The sequence below is a fragment of the Aquarana catesbeiana genome, linkage group LG07 (genome assembly GCF_042186555.1).
Source record: "Aquarana catesbeiana isolate 2022-GZ linkage group LG07, ASM4218655v1, whole genome shotgun sequence".
NCBI lineage: Eukaryota > Metazoa > Chordata > Amphibia > Anura > Ranidae > Aquarana > Aquarana catesbeiana.
The window spans coordinates 301,906,438-301,931,820 of record NC_133330.1 but is presented as its reverse complement, the minus strand read 5'-3'; the positions used below and the strand labels follow the sequence as shown (position 1 = coordinate 301,931,820).

The 25,383-nt window shown below is 41.0% G+C and overlaps 1 protein-coding gene across 1 annotated transcript in view; it reads right to left on the bottom strand.

The window, feature by feature from the left end:
• The window catches only part of STIL (STIL centriolar assembly protein), a 72,039-nt gene that overhangs the window by 25,450 nt on the left and 21,206 nt on the right, over positions 1-25,383 (bottom strand). Inside the window, exons 7-14 of the mRNA XM_073593585.1 lie at positions 24,778-24,861; positions 22,896-22,982; positions 18,233-18,380; positions 18,045-18,154; positions 17,794-17,908; positions 13,311-14,279; positions 8,981-9,122; positions 1,901-2,126 (exon numbers count right to left, since the gene is read on the bottom strand). Coding sequence (XP_073449686.1) covers positions 1,901-2,126; positions 8,981-9,122; positions 13,311-14,279; positions 17,794-17,908; positions 18,045-18,154; positions 18,233-18,380; positions 22,896-22,982; positions 24,778-24,861 — 1,881 coding nt within the window. The remainder of the gene's footprint in view (positions 1-1,900; positions 2,127-8,980; positions 9,123-13,310; positions 14,280-17,793; positions 17,909-18,044; positions 18,155-18,232; positions 18,381-22,895; positions 22,983-24,777; positions 24,862-25,383) is intronic.

Sequence of the window (25,383 nt, the reverse complement as noted above, 5' to 3'; positions counted from 1 at the left end):
AGTCACGATAAAAATCGCTGATCGCCGCCATTACTAGTAAAAAAAATAATAAAAATGTAATAAATCTATCCTCTATTTTGTAGACGCTATAACTTTTGCGCAAACCAATCAATAAACGCTTATTGCGAATTTTTTTTACCAAAAATATGTAGAAGAATACATATCGGCCTAAACTGAGGGAAAAAAATTGTTTTTTTATATATTTTTTGGAGATATTTATTATAGCAAAAAGTAAAAAAAAAAATGCATTTTTTTTTCAAAATTGTTGCTATTTTTTTTATAGCGGAAAAAAATAAAAACCGCAGAAGTGATCAAATACCACCAAAAGAAAGCTCTATTTGTGGGGAAAAAAAGGACGTCAATTTTGTTTGGGAACCACGCCGCACGACCGCGCAATTGTCAGTTAAAGCGACGCAGTGCCAAATCAAAAAAAGTGCTCTGGCCTTTGGGCAGCCAAATGGTCCGGGGCTGAAGTGGTTAAAGACTCTGTGCAGGAAAGATCAGTATCTGAACCCAGAGAAGGTGAAGGCCGATAGACTGGAGGTAATAGAAGGCATTACAATTACATTTAAAGTAAACTTTTACCAGTATTGTGCATTATAATTAAAATGTTCATATAAAGAAAAAAAAAAAAGTCTCAGCTTTTAGTACTGCTTTAATATAAAAGATTTATATCTCCCTTCCACCCTTCATGTCTGACCCCTTGTTAAAATGCCCATATATCCTACTCCTGGGTGTGTGTGTATATGTATGTATGTATGTATGTATGTATGTATGTATGTATGTATGTATGTATGTATGTATGTATGTATATATATATATATATATATATATATATATATATATATATATATATATATATATATATATATCTCTATCTCCAATATAAGTAATATATATTATTACTTTCACAGTATAAATGAAACTCTTATAGTAGTGATTATCTGCTCTTTTTGTGCTATAAAGGGCTAATTTTAATTTTTTTAACCCCATTATGACAGGCGATACAAAAAAAAAAAAAAAAAGCATGCTGCTGCTACTAAACATCTTAGGCCTGGTTCACACCTATGCGTTTTTGGTGCTTTTTGCAGAAACGCACTACAGTTCATGTAACATGGTTTCCAGTGGGACACATTTCCATATTATCTAAATAATCAGCCAACTAATCGATTATGAAAATAATCGTTAGTTGCAGCCCTATCACGTTATGTCATCAACCTCCAATTCACAGACTAGCTACGCTCTTCGCAGTGACAAATCCAGCCAAACTGGATAGTGAATGTATGAATGGAGGAGTGAAGGTCACTGTAGAAGTATGATTGTGATTATTAAATACTAAAAAAAAGTGCAATGAAAATTTGAATGAAAAAGGTTCAGAACACACCAGATGGAGTCGTGGTTGTCACAAATAATAAACAGAACGGTGTGAACTTCTTGTATGACAGTTTTTGCCTTTTCCCTCCACTTGCTCTTAATTCTAAATAATTTATGGCTGTGTGATTTCCACACCGATATTACATCAACCACAGCTGTCCAAAGAATTTTAAGACGTGCAATCAGTTCTTCTTTTCACACCCATAGGATGAGATCATCCGTGTACCACAAACACATCTAATAATGGAAACGAAAACCCTATACCCTATTCACACACCTAGGCTATATGTGAAACCAGGAACTTTATTGGGGAACAATCGTCTCTAAAGCCCCTTTAGATAGATAAGAAGTCCATCAACTCACTAACATCCATCCAAATCGGAATAGTCTAAGTGCCTTTAAATTAACATAATAGGCCATACACAAGAAATGACTCTAAAGATCTCCATCATATATAGTCCAGGAACGGTCACATTACAGTGTAAATGGTTAGCATTAGGAGTTTGCAGAACGCAGAGATACTCACCGCGGCAGTGCAGGAGGAGAATGGTCGGCGCTGTCTGTCAGCTGACTGCTCTCTGCAAAGCTGTAAATGTCCACAGCTTTTAAGGAGGAAGAAATGGTGGTGTTGCTTGCATCTTGCTCATTGTTCACAGCAGCAGTCAGCTCATTACAAAGCTCAGACTCATCCTGTTTGTTCAGGGACTCCTCTTCCTCAGGACATGGAGGGGGGTTCCAAAAAAGACTGGCACCTGCAAGCAGAGACACAGCACTGCTCAGCACTTCTCACTGAAACACATACAGATCAGCACTGATTCATACTGTATATTAGGTTTGATCTCATAGAAAGTCAATTATTATAAGTAAACTCGCTACAGAACCTTAGGAGACAGAGGGCCACCTGTTGATTGCAATGAGGCTTAAGGAGAATCTGTCATAATTGGCATTATGCAACAATCCACATAACTGTGTAGGCCAATTTATCGTTTATTTTTGTGCTGTTAAGTTTACTTTGTAGGAGTAGAATAAACCTTCACTTTAGTAATCAGAAGAGCAGAGGTCACCTAAAGTCTGACGGTTGATGCAAAGTCGGCTATCCTACCCATCGCAAAGTCGGCTATCCTACCCATCATTTCCAGGAACCAAGAGTGCATTGCTGAGGAGGAAACTGTCTTCTTAAAGTAGAACTTAATAAAGGCATAACGGTTTAGTTTTGGATAGACTGGAGATGGATTAGAACACCTGTCAGTTTTTATTACTGTGTCCCCATTAGGGAGATTCCCCCTCTTTTTGTCCTGTTTATCATGATCATTGAAAGGGAAATTAAAAGAAAATCCCAAATCTTGGGTTGTCCCCAGAAAAGTAATAGGAGGGGAAATCTTGTGATGGGGACACCAATTCTGGTGACCTAGGGATCCCAAAAAATTTCCTTAATTTTCAGGGATTTCCTCTCATTTCCTGTTTGGTTAGGGGACAGGAAGTGAAGGGAAATCTCTGCAATGGGAAAAAAAAAAAATATCCAAAATGAAAAAAAGTTTTGCCTAAAGTTCTACTTTAAAAAGGGGGATTATTAATGCCTGAGGTGTTTTCTAGTATTCCGGATCATGTAATCACTGTGACTGGCTGTCACATTGGTCATGTGATCAGAGACCTGTCCTACCGTCTCCTGAATGTAAACAGTGACTGGGATCTGTCAGTGATACCATGCTGCCTGTACACATACATTTGGCATCAGCCTGTTAAAGCCTATTGCCACATAGTTGTACAACTAAGCCTGCAGTTTAAACTATGAGCCACATCTCACTCTGATGCATTTAGAACCAGAGCACACTAGTTCACTTGGCCTGTCCTTTGAACTTAGAAGACATTGAAGTCAGTTTTAAACCCAAACGCCAGACAATCAGCTTAACAATTATCTGTAATTCTATCCGGCCAATTTTGCAATTTAAACACCTTTGCCAGACAGCACAGGCAGGAGAGTGACAACTTCCTGGGAAGAGGTAAGTAACAGTGTCACCTCCCCACTGGAAGTTTGCTGATGGACAATTAAAAAAAACAGCAATACAATGATAAGCCATAAACTCCAATCACTCTGCTCCCTCTACATCAGCATATGTGCATAAGGCAAAGTCAGATTGGATTCTAGTGCTGCCCCTTCCGCTCCCAATCTGCTGTACAGACAGAAGAATTAAGACGAAGGCCTCCTTCACATGGGGAGTATAAAATCGGCGGGCCCCTGTGATGGCCTTGTTTACCTGTACTGGGATGCACATGTGTTCAGTGCATCCTCATGCAGGCAGTTCCATTGCTGTCTATTGGGACAGAGTGGCTGCATGGACACAGCCATGCTTCCAATGTGATATCTGTGCACATTGGTATCTGCAGCTGTGTCCGTGCAGCTACTGCATCCCAACTGACAGCAATGGAACTGCCTGCACCAATTCAAATGCCCTGTGTGAACAAGGCCTAAGCCAGGTACTATTGTAGATAAAGTAAAAGGAGTAAAAACGACTGAAATTTAAAAATAAAAAAAATATAATAATAAAAATAATAATTAAAAACTGTTTTTAGCGCTGTCACTCTGGTAGAGGAGCTTGATAATTCCAAGTAGGTGATGACATTACAAGAAGTGCCCATGTATCCCTCCGCCCATAGTGTTTGCTAAGGAGACTAAGAAACAAGATTATAGCAGTCATGTGACCACTACTATTTTTTAGACTTAACAACAAGATTAACACACACATTTTTATTTTATTTAAAGTGTATGTGTGTAATATTAATATACATACACACTTTATACCTGCTTTACGTAACACATGGTTGCAACATATTTTTGTTTTAACCTGCCTTGTGATCAGTAAGCAAGGCAACCCTTTAACACTATGGTATGGAACACTTTTGTGGGGGGGGGGGGGATTGCAATTATGCGATTCCCTGCATGTTAACAAATAATTTTAAAGCGCAACTCCACCCAAAATAAAAGGGGTGTCCTCCTCCCCTGCCATGTAATTTTTTTTTGTTGGGGGGGGGGGGGGTGTTGGGGAGCAGGCACCAATTTTGACAGGTACCCACTCCCAGTTGGATTGATTAGAAAGCTGCCCCCCCCCCGAAGCCTGCGGGATCAATACACAAAGCACAGTGTGGCCCACACATGTGCGGCCAGCTGTGAAACCAAAAGCCGCATAGTCGGCTGCCCTCAGTTGGATGCTGGTGCCAGGAACTCAAAGGCTAGTAAAGAGAAGCAGCTAGGGATGGGGAAAAAAAAATCGATTTGAATCTTGAATCGAGTTGAGAGGTCAAATCGATTCAAATTTTCAGCCAATAGATTTTTTAGATTTTTTTTTTTTTTTTTCACCAGGACCAGCGCTGACGCCGCGCTGGTCCCGAGGAGCTGCGGGCAGGAGTTTTTAGGTAAGGCCGCAGCTTTGGCCTAGTCCGTGAGGCCAGACCCCGCGGACTAGGCTGAAGCCTAAAAACTTCTGCCCGCAGCTCCTCAGGAGTGGTGCCGTGTCCATCAAAAAAAAAAAAAAAAAAAAAACAACTCGATTCGAATCTTGAATCGAGTTTTTAAAAAAAAAAAAAAAAAAAAAAACTCAGATTTTTTTTGGAGAAAATCGCCCAGCTCTAGAAGCAGCCCGGGTGAGGACAGTGCTGAATCCCTGTACAGGTGAGTGTCCTTTTATTAAAAGTCAGCAGCTACAGGATTTGTAGCTGTGGACTTAATTTTTTTTTTTTTTACAGAGTGAACAACCGATTTAACAGGGAGCTGCCTGAAAATGATTGTCCTCCCAGGAATGGATGATCATATAAAATTTTACAATATCAGTTCTGGCTCTCGCACTATTTTTCCATCACCTATACATCTATAAATAATGTCTGGGGTGGAAGAAATACAGGATGAAGCAGTTACAGGAACAAGGCAGTCAGGTCTTTGCTATCACTTTCTAACAACAAAAATGACAGCTGAAATCTAACCAACTGCTTTAAGGAGATAATTTCCTTTCATCCTTGTTTAGAAATGCACCGACTACTTACACATTTGGCTTCCATAAGGAAATATATATGTATAGAAATCATTCAGGGAGATTAATAAATGCTATGCTGGCAAATCCACAGTGCTAGAAACTGACAAGTAGTGACTTGGCTAAATGAAGATCCGGTCAGGTCACACAGCAGAAACATTTATAGGCTGAGAAAAAAAGTGACTGTAGTGACATCTGGTGGCCATTTTGTACATCTCAGAACTAAACACATTTAGATTTAAAAATGATTTTACCCAAAATGAACACACTTTTTCTAAATTGATTAAAGGGGAACTTTATTCAAATTTGTGTTTACTAAAAGTCAGCAGCTACAAAATCTGTAGCTGCCGAGTTTTAATAAACAGACACTTGCCTGTCCCAGGATCCAGTGATGTGCTCATCCGAGCCGTTCTTTCCATTGGTGTTTTCCCCAGCATCTCAACTGTGGGCACCGGGCTGTGACAGCCTGTAGGTTCACAGACGGGTATCCGCCGTGCTGCATGAATGGTCCCAGAAGACTCGGATCGCCTAGGTGGTTGGGGCAGAAGTGGGAGTGGGTATCTGTCAAAACCAGGTCCTCACCACCCCAAAAAGTGCTATTATGTAAAAGATGAGGGGGGTGGGGGGGGGGGGGGCCTTAAAGCTTTAGCTTTTGGGTGGAGCTCAGCTTTAAAATTGAAAAAAGTGTGTGAATGCTGGGCAAAAGTTGTGTAAAAAAAATATAGCTTAACCCAATGACAAAAATGTAATATTGCAGTTTACCAGTACTTTGATGTGGTGTCTGCATTTGTTTTCCTTTTTCAGGCCTTTTTCTTTTACTCATCTGGTGATCTTGCCAGTAGGGATGCACAGATAACAGAATTTTAAGAACGAGTACCGATACATTTAATAAGGTACTCGCCGATACCAATTACCCATTTTTTTCGTGCAGTGTGATTTAAGCCCGTAAAAATTAATGGGCTCTAATCGCACTGCAAAGAAACACAAGCAATTTGAACAGAATTGCAGTGCGATTCCTGTCCGAATCACATGCGGCTTCCCGCACTGCTCCTGAGTGCAAATTTGGACTGATGCGTTATAAATTTGCAGCGCATGGAGAATTATGGTATTCAGAACTGACTGTTCACATATCAATGCGATTTTGAGGCGTTTTTGCATAGAACTGGACGAGAAGCTCTATTTTTTGCATAGAAGCCCTGATTTTAGCTCAGCCAGCTGTTGTGTCATGTGGATCTCCAGACCAGTACTATGCAGGGGTGGTGGGTGAACAAGTGCAAATGCTTACCAATAGCAGCATCGGTGCAACCCTACCTGCCAATAACACTTCCCATCCTAAGAACAAAGAACGAGCAGCAGCCATTCTAGGCTGCTCTCCTGATTCGGACTACAGAACACCTGCTATACACATGTATACACCGCTCCTTCACTGCTCCAAAGATGCTGTTTGCAGGAGTTTTTTTTCCCTCCTGAAAGCGCACCGCTCCAGTGTGAAAGCCCTCGGTCTTTCACATTGGAGACACAGCAGCGGCAGTTTCAGGTCAGGTTGCAGGCGCTATTTTTAACGCAATAGCGCCTGCAAACCGCCCCAGTGTGAAATGGGCCTTAGAATTTCAGTGCAGCAGAGGCGGGAGTGAAGGAAATAAGCTCACTGAATGTCGGTCAGATTATCATGCATTATTCTGTACTGTGTTTATGAGGGGCAAACCATGGGGAAATATGTTGTTTGCCCAGATATACACTTTAACGGTATACGTCCCTGCCAATGCTGGACTCAAGAAAATCAGAAGTACTCGTCTGCATTTTCCAGTTTCAATGAAAAGCATTCCTAAGAGCAGGGTGGATTGGATTTAAATCAGAATTTTTAAAGAGCAACTGTCATCTCTGTCCCGCAGCGGCTCCTCCTCTGACCCGCTGTTGACTCACCGACAGTTCCATTCACTTTAATGGGACGGCAGGTGATGCGGCAGTGACACAACAAGGTGAGGGACATGGCGGTAGCAGGTGAGTGGATGCCCCCTAACAGGCGCTGCCATGATGGATCTGAAATGACAGGTGCTCTTTAAATGTAAGGACTCATTCTTGCTGGTAGTTAGAATTCCTTAATATTTTGCAAACAAAATTAAGGTTTCCTATTTAGAATAAACCGACAGGTTAGTAAAACAGCGATATCAGACCTGATTCAATCATACAGTTTTAGTGTACATAGATTTGAAAAACAATGGGATAAAGGAATATTCCTGAACTTTCTCATGGTTACTGTGAAATTGAGTGAATGCATCAAAGCAGTGCATGTTATCTTGTTATCTCAGCTTGCAATCATTAAATGAGTTTACCAAAAATGTAAATATTGCAGAATATAAAGCCTCCTGCTACATAACTAAGCTTTAGATAGATTTTTACTCTAAAAGGATATTAAAATAAAATTATCCACCCTGCCTAGGAGCCATGCACACCATAGCAAATCACATTGTGGCTTAAACACCAACATGGGCACTGGATTGTCTTTGCATACAGCATCTGTGTGAACATCACCTTAGCCAACTACCTACCATCTAACACAATTGCATTTATTCCTAGATTATGCCTTACCATAAACCCTTAACACTACTACTTTGTTTGCTACATGCTCCCAGGTCTGTGACCCAGCCAGGCAACTAGTATTATCATAAAGACAGTCAGACACCATATTATTCTCATGCATGTTAAAAAGATCATAAAACACACTAATACTTAATATTCATTCTCTAACACGGTGTTTCTCAACTCCAGTCCTCAAGGCGCCCCAACAGGTCATGTTTTCAGGATTTCCCTCAGATGAAACGGCTGTGGTAATTACTAAAGAAGTGAAACTGATCAAATCACCAGTGCAAAATAATGGAAATCCTGAAAACATGATCTGTTGGGGCGCCTTGAGGACTGGAGTTGAGAAACACTGCTCTAACATAGCACTTTTTATTAGCCTTCATCACCCCAGCCCCAGCTGGACTGGGACAGAAATTTGGCCCTGGACTTCATCCAGACAGGCCCACTTACATTTTTAGTGTCCCATCAGCAGCCCCCTTACATCAGAGTGTCTCCCCATCTCCTCCCCCTCCCACTGTGTACTCACAGTTCTGAAGGCAGCTTCTCTTCTTCCTCTCTCCGGAAGCTGCTCCTCCTGACAGGAGTTAAATCACGATCACTCATTGTCAGAGAGGAACGGCTCCAGGACTGCACCTGACTGGCCCACTGAGTCATCCGCCCACCGAGAAACTCCCGGTAGTCACGATGGCCAGTACATGCCTGCCCCAGCCTACACATTCAGCACTAGGTTGCACTTTGTGAACACATACTTTCATAAAGGGGGTGCAAACTTTATTAAAGCTAAAACACATTGCTCTGTTATATTTTTGAGTGGAAGGAGATGTCTCCAGTAGGCACCAGTAGAGGCTCATGTCCTGTCTGTGCCAAAAATTACAATGCCTTTTGGCTAGCTATTGATCCGCTGTGCTGCCCCTCCTATAATGTACAGCTTCAGCCCAACATATCCTAATATTTTATATACACTGACCATTAATATGGGCAAAAGGGAAGGAGGTTGCTACCTGTGCCGACAGCAATGCTCACACTGGTCTTGCGCACTGGCTCAGACCTCTCAGTCTCCGTGGCCACAGATTCTGCTGTTTTCTCAGAGCGGGAAGGTCTGGAATCAACCCGAGCAGCCTGGGCTTCAAGCAACCGCTGGATCTGCAAGAAAACAAAAAAATTTTATTTATTTATATATATATATATATATATATATATATATATATATATATATATATATATATATATATATATATATATATATATATATATATATATATACATATACATATATACATATATATATATATACATACATACATACACACACACATACATACATATACATATATATACACACACACACATATACTTTTTTTTTTTTTGCTAAAAAGGAAACATATGGAAAATACATGGATGCCTTACTGCTGGACCTTCTAAAAAATGATAGTTGTCTTGCTCTCATGCCTCAGTACTTTTTTTTCATGACAATGACTCAAAGGGCTAAAACCCACTGTATCAGCATATTACGTAAAATAGGAGTAAACTTCCTTGGTTGACTATTACCTTCTATAGGTAAGCCTATAAAGGCGGCTTACTTAAAAGGTACACTAAATATCTCCTAAACTTGCACTGTTTAGGAGATATTGACTTGTGGAGCTGCCAGTGACATTACCGTTGCATGCTCTCCAAAGGAATGGCATATCTGTGCCTTCAGAGTCCTGTTCCGCGAACAGCGACACCCACGCACGAGAGTGACATCACAACTCATCCAATCAAAGGACCGAAGCCCACCAACCCAGAAAGGAAGACTGGGTAAAGATGGAAGCCCTGTCAGCAATGACAGCGCACCACTAGAGGATTTTGTTTTACAGTAAGTTACACATAATGTGTGCGACCTATACATTATAACTATGCCTTGCAGGTAAAAAAAAAAAAAAGCAGACGGTTTACTACCGCTTTAAATATGAAATTGGATCCACCCAATAAGAGGTGCCAAATTCCTTAGATCAAGGGTCTCCAAACTTTCCAAGCAAAGGGCCAGTTTACTGTCCTTCAGGCTTTAGGGGGCCGGACTATGACCAGTGGGTGTAGAAAATACCCCGCTATCAGCGCCCCCATCAGTTTAAATGGGAGGAATAGTGCCCCATGGTTGATATCAATTAGGAGGCCAGTAGCACATTGATGGTGTCAGCAGGGGGAATGGTGCCCCTTCACTTATGTCAGTTGTTGGAATAGTGCCCCAAGGGCCACATCCGGCCCCTGGGCTGAAGTTTGGAGACCGCTGCCTTAGATGAAGGAGATAAAGAAGGACAATTGGATGCGACTTTAAGGGTCGCAGTAATTACTTTTATTTTTACAAAAGATAAAATATTAACAAGTCTATAAAGACAGAAAAGACATTCAAAATAATAAAACAATGCACTTTTTGACTAGCAATACATGCAATAGATCAACGTGTTTCAACTCCTATGGAGCCTTTCTCAGGGGGCAAAAAGCACAATGAAGCACTACAATGTAACTATAGATATATTTTAGAATACATGACAAAAAAAAAAAATACCAACACAATTACAAAAGTCTTTGCACCATCATATAGCACAGATTCTTTATAAAATTACTTGGTTGGAATAGGCAAACTTTTTTCAGCCAGTCTAACAGCAAGCGTTAAATGTAAAGGATGCAAATAAAGCAAAAGAGGCTACAAGAAAAAGAACCAATAAACTAATATGGTACTTTGCATGAAGGATTTTTCTTCATACTTGTGTAAGTCATCATAATACAGTACACAAAGCCCTTAGTGTTCTTTAATTAATGAATGTTCAATTGCTTGCTTCTATTTTTTTATGTTCTTTTTCTTGTAGCCCGTTTGCCTTTTTTGCATCCTTTGCATTTAATTTAAATGCTCACTGTGAGACTAGCATGCTTATTCCAACCAAATCATTTATTTACAAATCTATGCTATATGATGGTACAAAGAATTTTGTAAGTGATTTGGTATTTTTGACCGTCAAGTATTGTAGTGCTTCATCATGCTATTTATCCCCTGAAGAGGACTCAACAGGAGTTGAAACACGTTGGGATCTTTTGCATGCATTTCTAGTCAAAGTGCATGGTTGTTTATTTTATTATTTTGAATGTCTGTCTCTCTCCATCATAGCAAGAGACTGGTTTATAAATAAGCCTGTGATTATCTATATACGCACACAACCCGGCTCAGGAGCACTGCCTCCTTAACACCGGCTTGCTAAAGAGGAGCCTGGGTGAAGGAGAAGCTGACAGCACTGGCAGGGGGACTCCGAGAAGAGGAGTTAAGGGACCTTTCTGTGCAAAATTGTTGTGCAGAGCAGGTAAACATGACCTCTATTTAAAAAAAAAAAAAACCTATAGCCTTTGCTCTTACTTTAAAGTCAAACTAAAGTCTCCATTTTTTGTTTCAAAATAACAAACTTGTCATACTTACCTGCTCTGTGTAATGGTTTTGTACAAGGCAGTCCAGATCCTCCTCTTCCTCGGGCCCCTCCCTTCTGACCAGTGCACCCACAGCAAGCAGCTTGCTATGGGGGCAACCGAGCCGTGCTGCAGCTCCGTTTGTCCATTCAGACACGGAGCTGCGGCTAGGCCCCGCCCCCCCCCTCTCTCTCCTCATTGGCTCACTGACTGACAGAAGTGGGAGCCAATGGCCCTCAGCTGCCGTCTCAGCCAATGAGGACGCAGAGTCCCGGGCAGCCGAGTCTCTCCTGCAACATCGCTGAATAGGGGGGCTGGTGCACACAGGTTTTTTATCTTAATGCATCAAGATGAAGGGATTGTAAAAGCAGAAGGGTTTTTTTTTTTTTTTTTTTTTTAAGTCTAGGGGTAAAAAAAAAAAAATGATCTTGCCTTATTCCTCACTCCAGCAGGCTCCTAAGGCACTTCCGCCTGCAGTCGCAACAATGACTACATTATAAAATAAAGTGATCATGTGCTAAGCTTATAGTTGTACTGAAGTGATATAACTGCAGCACGCACCAGTTAGCTAATCCGTGGCTAATAAATGTCAAAAAGCGCTGATGTGTGCTGTTAGTATAAAATGCTCTTGCTGTGATCAATTCTTACAACAGACTGTATTATGTATTATATATATATATATATATATATATATATATAGATATAGATATAGATATAGATATATAGATATATATCTATATATATCTATAAAAAAAAAAAAAAAAAAACTAAATAATTCAACATTCATATTCTGCCTGCCAGTCATTAGGATTACTTTGCACAAGCTTGTACTGATCAAGAATTTGTACATGTTTGTGGATTCACACACGCAGACGGATAAGAATTATCAGAATATGAATGTTGAATAATATATTATATTTTAGTTTGTTTTTTTTGAATCTCTCTCTATATATATCTATCTCTATATATCTATATATATATATATATATATATCTATATTATAAAAAAAATATAAATACTGTCTGTTGTAAGAATTGACCACATCAAGACCATTTATACTAACAGCGCAGCATCAACACTGTTTGAAAAGGACCTGATAGTTCTACATTGTATGCTAAGGGACCGTCCACAACCCAAAGTATTCGAGGAGAAGAGGAAAGAGGTGCAAGCAGGGACTATGGTAAAGTAATAGAGCCTCTTACACTACACACAGTACTTGGGAAGGGAAAGAAAGAAAAAGAAAGAAAAAGAAAGAAAAAGAAAGAAAAAGAAGAAGAAAGAAGAAAGAAGAAAGAAGGGGACACACCCACCTTTCCCTTTCGACACTACCAGCAATGCCAGAGGTTCTCTGGAGCACACAGCTGTTTCCCCCTTCCTAACCTGACGTCAGCACAGCTAAAATCTACTGCCTGGGAAGCCTAGTGTGATCTCAAATCGCTCCCCGTGACAGAGAATAATACCTTACGACACCGTGTGGACAGAGAAAACTGGACAGTGCAAAATCTGGTGCAGCTCTGCATAGAAATCAATCAGCTTCCAGGTTTTGTTGTCAAAGCTTAATTGAGTTAAGTGAGAAGCTGATTGGTTACCATGCACAGCTGCACCAGATTCTGAGTTCACCGGTTTTAGTAAATCAACCTCAGCGTATCTCTAATGACATGTGACAGAAATAGAATTAGTCTAAATGACAGCACTTTTCAACAACCAGCCTCTGCACAGCTTACTTCAGAACCAGGTTAAGGTTTCAATATCTATTGATTAATATAAATTTTATTGGAAAGCATTATAATGTTGAATTTATTGTGCATGTAGCAGTCTAATGTACTACATGCAGATTACAAGAATTTACCAGCTCACACACACACACACACACACACACACACACACACACACACAAACCTGAGTTTGCAGAAGTTTCAGTTGCTTGTCTTGTTCTGCTAATAGCTGGTAGGCCTCTGCAGACAATCCCAACATGCCGCTAGGTCCGGGAATTGTAGGAGGTGACATAACCATGCATGAGTTTGAACTGCAAGAATTTACAGGCAAAGAGTCTCTTCTGACAGGAGAGTTGGCACCATCTACTGGAGTGGCACAACCCACCGTCCGGCCACAGTTCATTAACAGAGGGCTGCAACAAGCATTCGGACATGGCATGTTCTGATAAAATGGCATGACATTTCCAGGAGGTTCAGATGGGCTCTCCAGGCCCCGATGACTGATGTGACTCACCGCTGGCCAGGAAGTAGGTGAATGGCACTGAACAGGACTAATGCCAACACAACCGCTGCAGATATTGGTTTGATGGCGACAAGTAGCAAAATTCTGTGATGGCTTTTGGGCTTCAGAAAGTGGCTTTGTCTGAAGGGGGAAGGTTGCATTGTGGTTAGGAGAGTGAGGCAAGGACGACCGTCTCGAATAAGGTGAAGATGTCAGTGGTGGTTGCTCTTGACAAGGTCCACTGATGCCACATCTTAGGTCAAGTTCAGATGAGCCTTTGACTTGGTGTACAGACGTGTCTGGGGATGAACCAGTTTGAGGTGTGGAAAGAGAGGAGGAAGAAGTGGAGGATGCTGTGGAGTTTCTTCTAGTCTGGCCGTTGCTGTGGAAATGTGCTTTGTCAGTTGTAGAGGACTTCCCCCTGGACAGTCTTGTGGTTTTGGAAGCTTTGAAAGGAACAGGCACAGGTTTTGGTACACATTCCTTCCTATATAAATCATGGGGATAAGAAGTAGTAAACTGGTTGTCTGCAACGTTGGGTGTTGAGGAGAAAGGAGGAATCTTTTTATTGCCGATCTCTGAAAGTTTTGGTTCTACAACACTTCCGAATACCAAAGAGAGTTCAGGTACAGATGGGTGGATTCTAGTCGCCTGTATTGAAAAGATTAAAAATATTTTAATATTTCACCAATCTGGCCAGCCAAAAAAAGTTAAAGGACAAGTTCACCTATTGTAACATGTTACACCCATTTTCAGGGTGGAGCATGTAGCATGTTACGAACGGACTGGCCCTCGTTCCCCCCCAACTTCCCCAATTTGAGAGCTAGTGGGGGATCTTCTCCACCTTCCCCCCTACTGTCAAAATTTTTATTTTGTTTTTTTTAAAGTGGCTGAGCGGGGCTCCGCCCACCTGGCTGCATCACTCATTCACAGTGCTCTGAATGGAAAACTTCAAAATCCAGCAGCCTTTGCGGCTCTCTTCTTGAAGTTTTCAATGAACTACAACAGCGCTGTGGTAGTCCTTTCTCTCTTCCTGTCCGATTGTATCCGCTTGCTTGTACGGGACACAGATACATTGACAGATCTGCAGGAGACCTGCATGGCACCAGCGATCTGCTGGTGCAATGGTTTAGAGACTCCAGAAACAAATTTTTTAAAAAAAAAAGCCCATTTTTTTACCTGCAAACAAAAAGTGCAATTTTTTTTGTTAAAAGAAGTTATCCTTTAAAGTCTATTACACAAAAATACAAAATAGTTTATGCAACAATTTTAAAAGACTCAAAATACAGAAGAGGTTTCAAATACAGACGGCATACTGAAGAAAATACTCTACAAGTAAAAATCTATCTTCTAGTAACTCTGAAATGAAACAGATAACTGATGTTTATGTCCCACAAAAAGCCATCTATAAGTTGCTCCTCATCATTCACAGACATTTCAACAAACTTCAGTGAAGAGTGTCACCTAGTGGTCAGGGAAATCATAGAAAGCTTATAAAAAAAAAAAAAAAAAAAAAAAATGAAAACCTCAAAAACACACAAAAAATGTTATGCCTCTATTACATGGACAGACAGGCATGAACAGCGGAGAGAGACAGCGTATTGCTGCAGCTAGGCCAACAGAGGGCTGCAGACAGCTGCAGGCACTCAGCCTGTACAAAACAATGACAGGAGCTGAAGCTGTCCATAAGCTGTCCGAACTGATCTGTGCATCCAGCTGCTACCTGCACCTAGGAACAAAATGCTCAACTCTGGATAGACAGCTTTGGCTCCAGTCAGTCTGCTATTTGCTTTGTACAGGCAGATCGGCCACAGTTGTCCTGCAACCACCAGTCGGCTCAGCTGCAGCACTATAGTACACAGTCTCTTGCCACTGTCCATTGGTGAAGGAGGCCTTAGGGCAACCTCCACTAAATGATTCTGCCATTGGTGAAATATTTTCTAGGTAAAAGAAGAACTGCTGATGGTTGCTGGCCTGAAATGCTTCAAATTTTTCACTGCAAAAGAGCAGCAAGAGGTACTTCACAGGAAAAGATAAATAGTCGACCATTGCTGGCGAGTTATCGCCAGTGGCAGGATTGTTCACCTGTCAAGCCCCTAACATGCCAAAATAGTTTATAAATATTGTTCACTTATGTGAGCTTAACATTAATTTTCCTTGTCAATCTGGCATGAAATCTTGATTGAGAAATTATTCAGGATATACCAGTTTATGGAGTGTTTAAAACTGGCAAAGATGTCAAAGTATTTCTTTAACTATGGGGTTGGTTTACTAAAGGTAAATAGTCTGGGCACTGCAAGTGCAGTTGCTCTAGATCTGAGGGGAACATGCAAGGAAAATAAACTGCATTTTTGCTTGCACATGATTGGATGATAGAAATCAGCAGAGCTTCCCCTCAGATCTAGAGCAAGTGCACAGTATTTGCCTTTGGTAAATCAACTGTTAAGCAATTATTTAAGGACAACTGTCGTATTAGTTCAGTTCTCATTTAATTTGTCCCACCCTCCTCAGAGCAGCCCGGTAAAGGAGAGAAAAAAAAATTCTTGCTTGGACCTCTTTCACCTGTGTTCTATTCTTTTCTATAAAATGACCTATACTCTGCTAGGGAATGCTTTTCTTTTTCAAAACTGTACTTGTGTTATGTGATGAAGTTCATTTAAATGCAGCTAAGACCTGGCACACAGGAAGTTTTTTTTCTATTCAACCCAGCAGGCTGAACTAAAGAAAATGGAGGAGGTTGCTGTACTAAATATGCAACATTAGTACAGCAATATCCCCCGCTGTGCCAATGTTCTAACGGGGGGGCACACACAACCAACACCCCCCCACCCCCCCCCCCGCAGTCATTGGCTGCATACGCTGATCGGCTGCTGGTTTTTCCAGCATGCTCACTCGACAGAAGCCAGATGCAAGACCGGCTTCTGTCAGATCACAATCTGTACATGGGTCAAAAGTCAACCAGTTACTGCCGACCCGATCGTTTTCGGCCTGTGTGTACCTAGCTTTATGCTTACCAGAGCTTTTCTTTATGAAAGCCAGGTGACAGAAAAAAGAAGGCATAGTGCGTATATTGATTGATTTGCACAAAAAAGTTATAGCGTCTACAAAATAGGGGATAGCTTTATGGCATTTTTATCATTTTTTTTTCCCCTAGTAATGGCGGCGATCTGCGATTTTTATTGTGAGTGCGACATTGCAGTGGACAGATTGGACACTTTTGACACATTTTGGAACCACCGACATACAGTGAACAGAACTAAAAATAGTCACCAATTACTGTACAAATGCCACTGGCTGGGAAGGGGTTAAACACTAGGGGACGATCAAGGGGTTAAGTGTGTTCCCTAGATGTGTTCTAACTGTAGGGGGGATGGGTTCACTACAACATGACAGATAGCAGTAGATCCCTGTCATGTTGCTAGGCAGAACAGGAAAATGCCTTGTTTACATAGGCATCTCCCCGTTCTGCCTCTCCTTACCGCAATCGCGGGCTGCTGGCGAACAGAGTTCATGGAACCCACGAGGTGCCTGCCCGCTGGGTGGGGTTCTCAAATGGACGTACGGGTACGCCCTTTTGCCTGCCCGTGCCATTCTGCCGACGTAAATGGACGTGCGTCAGTCGGCATGTGGTTAAAGTGTATTTTTTCCAAAAAAACTGCGCTTAATTTATTATGTTTGGGGGTTATAAGCAAGACCCCTTTCACACTTGGGCGTCGGAGCTGTTGGCGGTAAAGCGCCGCTATTTTTAGCAGCGCTTTACTGTCGTTTTTGCAGGGGTTTCTGGCCGCTAGCGGGCGAAAAAGGGTTAAAACGACCCACAAAGCGGCGGCTTTGCCAGCGGTTCTGCAGCAGTGCCCATTCAGTTCAATGGGCAGGAGCGGCGTATACACCGCTCCAAAGACGCTACTTGCAGGAGTTTTTTTTTTTTTTTTTTTTTTAACGTCCTGCAAGCGCACCGCTTCAGTGTGAAAGCCCTCCTAGAGACAGGAGCGGCTCTTTACAGGCGCTATTTTTAGCGCTGTAGTACCTGTAAAGCGCCTCAGTATGAAAGAGCTCTAATATTCTAGCTGAAAAACACACAAACACACAACTGACCTAAACTTGTAAACAAAAAGTGCCAGCAAAGGCCTGGGGGTCAAGTGGATATGTATGTTTTATAACCTACCTGCTGAAATGAAGGATGAGGGTGAGGCGAAGGCCTAGGAGAGAAATCCTCATCTTCTACTCCAGAATCATGGTCACTTACTGATAACTTAGTGGGAGATGCATGCTGTTTATTTCTGGGAGAGAATATCATGTAACCATAAGAATTTTTGGAACAAACACTATAAACAGTACCAGCATCAAAACGCATTTTACAATGCCATAGTAAAGAAATGGAAGCCATGTTGTGTGTATGTACTGAAGGAAACTTACACAGCTACAGAAACGGTCTTGGAAACTTCATTAAGCAGATATGCTTCTGAATTCTGACTCTCAGTAGCGAGCTCAAATGACAAGGGTGATGGTTTAGAAGATTCCACATTCTGAAATAAAACACAAGCTTCAGAAATACTGCACAATAACAGATTACAAGAAGGAAGATGATGGCAGTAAAAACTCACTTTGAAAAGATGTAAAGATTCTTCACAGGTCAGCAACTGGTAGCCAAGAGGATCGTGGCCAATGCATGGAATACACTCATAGAACTCAGGCTCCTTGTGGGTCAGTGAATAGAGAACGATGAGGAAACTGCCAGACTCTGACAGCACCCTGGAAAGACAGGTAGACATTGGGAGTTAATTTTCCACGTTATAACTCCTGTCCATATTAAAACTAAAGCAAGAAACTGATCTGCATAAAAAAAAAAATATCTTTCAAGCTTGCCTGTGCCTCTGCTTTTTGAATTATAGACCTAGAACAAATATGCAACAAGTCCTCCTGACAACCCCTAGGTCACTACTGTGATCTGCAGCGACTAGGGGTTGGTGGGAAGATCCACAGCAGTGAGGGACAAGATACTTGACAGACATCAGAGGTGTCAAATAGTATTGGCGCACAGCGCTTTGCAAGAGGGTAAAGTTTCAACCATCTAGCTGGGTAAGAGTAAGGCCCCTTTCACAAAGGCGCCTCAGTCTTGCAGATTCTGCTTGCCCAGTGGGGGGATTGCTCCGCTGATCCCCGCTGAGCGGGCGGATGACAGGTCCTGTCTGCTCCACTGTGCAAAGCAGACATGGACACAGTCCCACTCTCTTCTATGGGGAAATCAGGTGGAAACTGACCGCCTGTCCGTTTTCACCCGATCCTATGGATCAGTGTTTCTCAACTCCAGTCCTCAAGGCGCACCAACAGGTCATGTTTTCAGGATTTCCCTCAGATGAAATGGCTGTGGTAATTACTAAGGCAAAGAAACTGATCAAATCACCTGTGTAAAATAGTGGAAATCCTGAAAACATGACCTGTTGGTGCGCCTTGAGGACTGGAGTTGAGAAACACTGCTATGGATAGATGGAAAAATGGAACCACCATCCGTCTGGATATTGCAGTCAGGATCGGGTCAGATGGCAGCGGGTCTCAGGGGACGTGTCCGCTGACATCCGCCACTCCATAGAGACTGCAAGGTCTGATCAGGTCCACCTAAAAAACTGACAGGTGGACCTGTTAAGAAAGCCTGTGCGAAAGGACCCTAAGGCTGCTTCTTTCATAGAGTAATCCTCTTCTAACTTTCTTTTTTTTTTACCTCAACAAGGTTTCTTTAGGAAATAGTGCTGACACGTTTTAACCAATGGAGCCAGGAAGAATTCTACTAAAACTTATCCAAGTCTGCTTAGAGTTGCAGGATAAAAGGTTCCAAGTATTTAAAAAGAGGAGCTGCAGTCGAATTTTTAAAAATTAAAAGCAGCTACAAAAATCTGCAGCTGCTGACTTAATAAAACAGATACTCACCTGTCCCAGGATCCAGTGCTGTGCTCACCCGAGCTCTTTGTTCCACCGGTCGTAGGTCCCTGGTGACGGCAACTTAACTGTGGGCACCTGGCTGTGACAGCTTGCGGCTTCACAACTGGGTGCCCACTGTGAATTGTAAATGGTCCCCGCAGTCATCTGGGACCTCTGACATATCTCAGAAGACTGCGGGGAGGGAGGAGAACTTCAGCTTGGAACACCTAGGCGATCTGAGCGGAAGTGGGAACGGGTACCCTGTATTTCTCCCGCTTATGGTTAGGTACACATCCTAAGATCAGCACATCACTGATTACTGTATAGCGAGATGTGCCACTGAGAGGCTGCATAGAAACCAGGCAGATATGTAGCAGGCCAAGTTTAATGTAGCGCTCTCCAGGGTAGATGGGTTTTTAAGTTGCGTCATTGACACTAAAGTACATCTAGAATTTACATCTTACATCATCCAAGGGCCTGTGGCAATAGGCTTTTTGTGCGTTTTGCACTCTATGGGAGTGCAAAACCTACCTAAAGCAGTTCAAATGCTGGCCTTTCATTGAATTCTGAATCATCTCAGAAGCATCTCTAAGATGCCATTGACACAGGCCCTAATATGCTTTAAACAGGTCCTACTAACCAGGATTATTTCAAAGCAGCAATGAATAAAAAAATGTCTTCTTTATAATTTTAATTTTAGAAAACAAAAAAATAACAAAATCACAATTTAGGTATCTTGGGGCATCCACATCTCTTTAAACAGCTCTTAAAATATTCACTGGAATTCAGCTTTATTTTAAACTTACATTGGGACACTCATATACAGACTAGTACAATGCTTTTTGGGCTTTCCTCAAGATCAAACAATTTAGGGTGAGCTATGCCACCTTGCACCTAGTCAAAAGATTGCCCCCAAAACCTGAACTTTCCGGAAAGCTGAACTTCCCTGGTACTCAGATTATTAAAGGCTGTAAACAACAACTCATTATCTCTTTTGCATCTAAAAAGCCTATTTTCATAAGTGGATTTATTCTGAGGGAGGAACAAGACAGGTGGTGGTACATGGCACAAGACAGTTTGCATGTTTCTTTTAGTAATTGTTTTTGCTGCCTGTGGTACAGAATTCTGCTTTCTGTAAGATGATCAGACTGGAGTCAGGTGGTGAGACAATGTCATTGCAACACACAGGAGTTACATTATCAGTGGTTGCCAATGTAAAAAAAAATAGAACACGCCAGACAAGGTGCGAGAGTGAGCCTGTATCTACCTGCCCTGGAGGAGAGCAAACTAGAAGTATGCCTGGAATATAATGTGATTTGTGAAATAAGTAAGCTGTGCATACCTGAACAAGAGAATTTCCCCTCCCCCCAGCTGTCCTGTGAGTTCCATTTTAAATAAAAAGTATTACTTTATTACATGACAATTACATTTTAAAAATACATAACGCTAGCACAATTCCCTCCTCAGCCATAGATTAAAATATAACAAGGCTGTCATCTTAGTTCAGGGGTCTTCAAACTGTGGCCCTCCAGGTGTTCAGGAACTACAATTACCATCATGCCTAGTCATGTCTGTGAATGTCAGAGTTTTACAATGCCTCATGGGATGTGTAGTTCTGCAACAGCTGGAGGGCTGTAGTTTGAGGATCCCTGTCTTAGTTGATGCATGGGGAGGAAATAATGTGGGAAGTGTGTGAAAAATGTGTTAAATTATACAGCCGTGGCCAAAAGTTTTGAAAATTACACAAATATACATTTTTCACAAAGTCTGCTGCCTCAGATTTTATGATGGCAAATTGCATATACTCCAGAATGTTATGAAGAGCAATCAGAGAATGGCAATTAATTGCAAAGTCCCTCTTTGCCATGAAAATTAACTTAATCCCAAAAAAAAACATCACTGCATTTGCGATGAAGACTTCAGGGGACCCAAAAAGTCCAACAAGCGCCAGAACCGTCTCCTACAGTTGATTCAGCTGCAGGTTGGGAGAACCACCAGTACATCGGCACGCACAATGAGGAGAAGACTTCTGGAGGATGGCCTGGTGTCAAGAAGGGCAGCAAAGAAGCCACTTCTCTCCAGGAAAAGCATCAGGGGCAGACTGATATTCTGCAAAAGGTACAGGGATTGGACTGCTGAGGACTGGGGTAAAGTCATTTTCTCTGATTAATCCCCTTTCTGATTGGGGCATCCGGAAAAAACCTTGCCCGGAGAAGTAAAGGTGAGCGCTACCATCAGTCCTGTGTCATGTCAACAGTTAAGTGTCCTGATACCATTCATGAGTGGCCTCACTCACAATTTTGCCTAAAAACACAGCCATGAATAAAGAATGGTACAAAAACATCCTCCAAAACTTCTCCCAACCATCCAAAAACAGTTTGGTGAGGAACAATGCCTTTTCCAGCATGATGGAGCACTTTCCATAAGGCAAAAGTGATAAGTGGCTTAAGGAACAATATATCTAAATTTTCGGTCCATAGCCAGGAATCTCCACTAGCCTTAATCCCATTGAGAACTTGGTCAATCCTCAATAAAAAAAAACCCACCACGCACAAATTGTGACAAACTCCAAGCATTAATTATTTAAGAATGGATGGCCATCAGTCAGGATGTGGCCCAGAAGTTGATTGACAGCACACCAGGGCGAATTGCAGAGGTGTTCAAAAAGAAGGGACATCACTGCAGATATTGACTCTTTGCATAAACTTAATGTAATTGTCAATAAAAGCTTTTGACACTTATGAAATGCTTGTAATTATACTTCAGTATACCATAGTAACATCTGACAAAAAAGGATCGAAAAACACTGAAGTAGCAGACTTTGTGAAAATGAATTTTTGTGTCACTCAAAAAACATTTGGCCACAGCTGCGCCAACACACATACACCCCTAATAAGTCATACTTTGCACAAACAACATTTTCTCCATTGCCAATTAGAGTGGATTCTATCAGCTACTGGACAACAGATTGATTGTTTAGACAATCCATAATGTACCCAAATAACGTGAAAATGTTCCTATAAAACATATACATACAGCTCCATTACATAGATGTACAGAAAAACAGTGTTTAAATCCCAAATATAAAATCTGTACACAAAAAAAAAAAAAAACACCCCAACACGCACAACCGCAAAAGATCAAAATTGTCACCATCTAGAAAATTATCACAAAATTCACAGAAAAATGGTCAAAGTTCAACTGTTCGTTTTTTGGCATTTGGAAAGATACATTGTGCAATAAACCTTGGACCAACTTAGTTTCCAAGGACATGTATAATAATAATAATAATAATGTCTGTGGGAACCTCTGGCTTGGAAAAATACAAAAAAGCCACAAAGCGGCACTTACCTTTCCTTAATTGATGAGCTGAACAGGTAGCGCAGACAGCTGGCCCAAACCTGTGGACTGTGGATGTGTGTAATCCCACTCAGCCAGCTGTTTAGAGGAAACACAGAAAAGGATCTGTAACTCGAAATATAAAATGTATTTATATCAAGTGTCTCTCTACTCCTGAGAGAGCATGCCAGTGTCAAATAACAGAACCCATAGTTAAAAGTAATGTGAACTACAAGGCTCTGTTATCTGTGACAACTATGCCCACACTGGATTTGGTAGACATGTGACATCAGGCAGTTGATAGAAAAGTCTTTCTTGGACGAAGTCAGTCAATTAAATTAGAGCAATGAAATCCTTCAAAAGCAAACCTGAACAAATTATTATGTGTATGTAGATTCTTGTTCAGATTCCAAAACTTTTTAAACACCTTAATATTTACAATGACAGGTCTGACAGCATGGAGGGTTTTTGTTTCGACAAGACAATGAAGGCACAGTGGTGTAGTGGATAGCACTTTCGCCTAGCAGTAAGAAGGGTCGCTGGTTCGAATCCCAACCATGACACTACCTGCCTGGAGTTTGCATGTTCTCCCTGTGCCTGCGTGGGTTTCCTCCGGGTACTCCGGTTTCCTCCCACACTCCAAAGACATGCTGGTAGGTTAATTGGATCCTGTCTAAATTGTCCCTGGTATGTATGAATGTGAGTTAGGGACCGTAGATTGTAAGCTCCTTGAGGGTAGGGACTGATGTTAATGTACAATGTATATGTAAAAGCGCTGCGTAAATTGACGGCTCTATATAAGTACCTGAAATAAATAATAAATACATGAACAATGGTCCTCACTTTCCAACTAGAGAACCTCAACACCAGAATTTCTATTATTGAGGACTCAAACTGAGTCACGGACAGGTTTGTGATGGGTCACCACATGATGTAGTGCAAAATTAGTGGCGAACGACATAGCAAACTTTAGGTTTTAAATCTGAGATGTAGCCTTTAAACAATGCATCTAATGCACTCGCAATGTTCTGCCCACAACACCATCACTCTTCTCAAATACTGGATTTAACTAATAAAACTGACCATGCGGACATGTATTGTGGAATAGTGTGCTTCAAAAGGAAGGCGGTGGAAACCCAGACAAGGTTGCGTAGTGAGACCATTAGTCTCATTATTTGAAAATGTAAAAATAAAAAAAAAAAAAAAAAATTCTTGTGCCTGCAATGTATTATACAGCCTTTTTTGTCACTAACATTTAGGTAATTCTCTTCTTGGGTCCCAGTACGGTAGCAAATTTCTGATTTGAGTGTTCAGAATAAAAAAAAAAAAAAAAAAGAAAAAAAAATGAAGTTTACAAACCCCTGCCTTAAAGACTAGCTTCACCTTTAAAAAAAATATAATTGCATATATGTTTATGCAGGGGAAAAAAAAAAAAAAAAAAAAAAAAAAAAAAAAAACACACACATTACTACTTTTCTTTTTACAGGAGCCTGCAAAGCATTGGACCCACAATCTGTTGATTGCGGGTGCAACGTCAGTCTCCTGAAGACACTTCCTTTAGATCTCTGCCTGTAACATGGTACGGCTTTTGATTAGTAAGCTGCGGGAAGTGTCACTACGAGTGTGCGGAATACTCCTAAAAAGGTGAACTCAGCCTTTAAAAACACAAATACCTTGACCAGATGCATCAACAACTATTATTTATATTGGTCACATGACTTCTTTGCTTGTAATGTCCACAATGCCAGTACAATGATCTCTTTGGTTGTAGACCAAATTAAATTTTTTTTATTTGTTAAGTGTATGTGATGCAACCCTTACATAAATAAAAAATGTTAAAAAACAAAAAAAAATAAATAAATAAAACCACAATAGTTTTAGTAATAAAACTCACATTCCGACAAGTGGAAGTGTATAAGCCTTTGGGTCAGACTCTAGGACTAGAAGTAGTTTCCGAGTTTGGTCCATCGTCAAATATCTATTTACAGAGAAGAGAAAAAATAAATTTTTATAAAAGGGACAGTTTAAAAAACAAAAAACCCATTCAAATTCAACAAGATTACATCTCCATTAACTCTCGCCTATGTCCTGGTTTCTTCAGAGCTCATAAAAACCAAACACGCACTTTTAGGTTCATTTACTTTCTTCCACACAAGCTCTTCTGAATGTACTAGTGCTGTAGCAATATTAAAATATTGGTAAAACAAATAAATGACAAAGCAAATTAACAGAATACGCACATATATTTTCCCTCACAACATTGAAGTCGATGCTATAACTGGTAAAGGATTCATGGGTAAGATTTTGCTACCAAATATTTTAAATGTAAGCAATGTGGTTTACACAAATATATAAATTTTATTAAAAACATACATTACATTCTAGCAAGATGGACATATAATCAAAGACCCTCCCTGTTTAAAACTGAAATAGTGCTGGGTACGTAGTGTAAATACGTCGCTTTAAAAGTTTGTTTGCTATTGAACTTGCTGCAGATGCA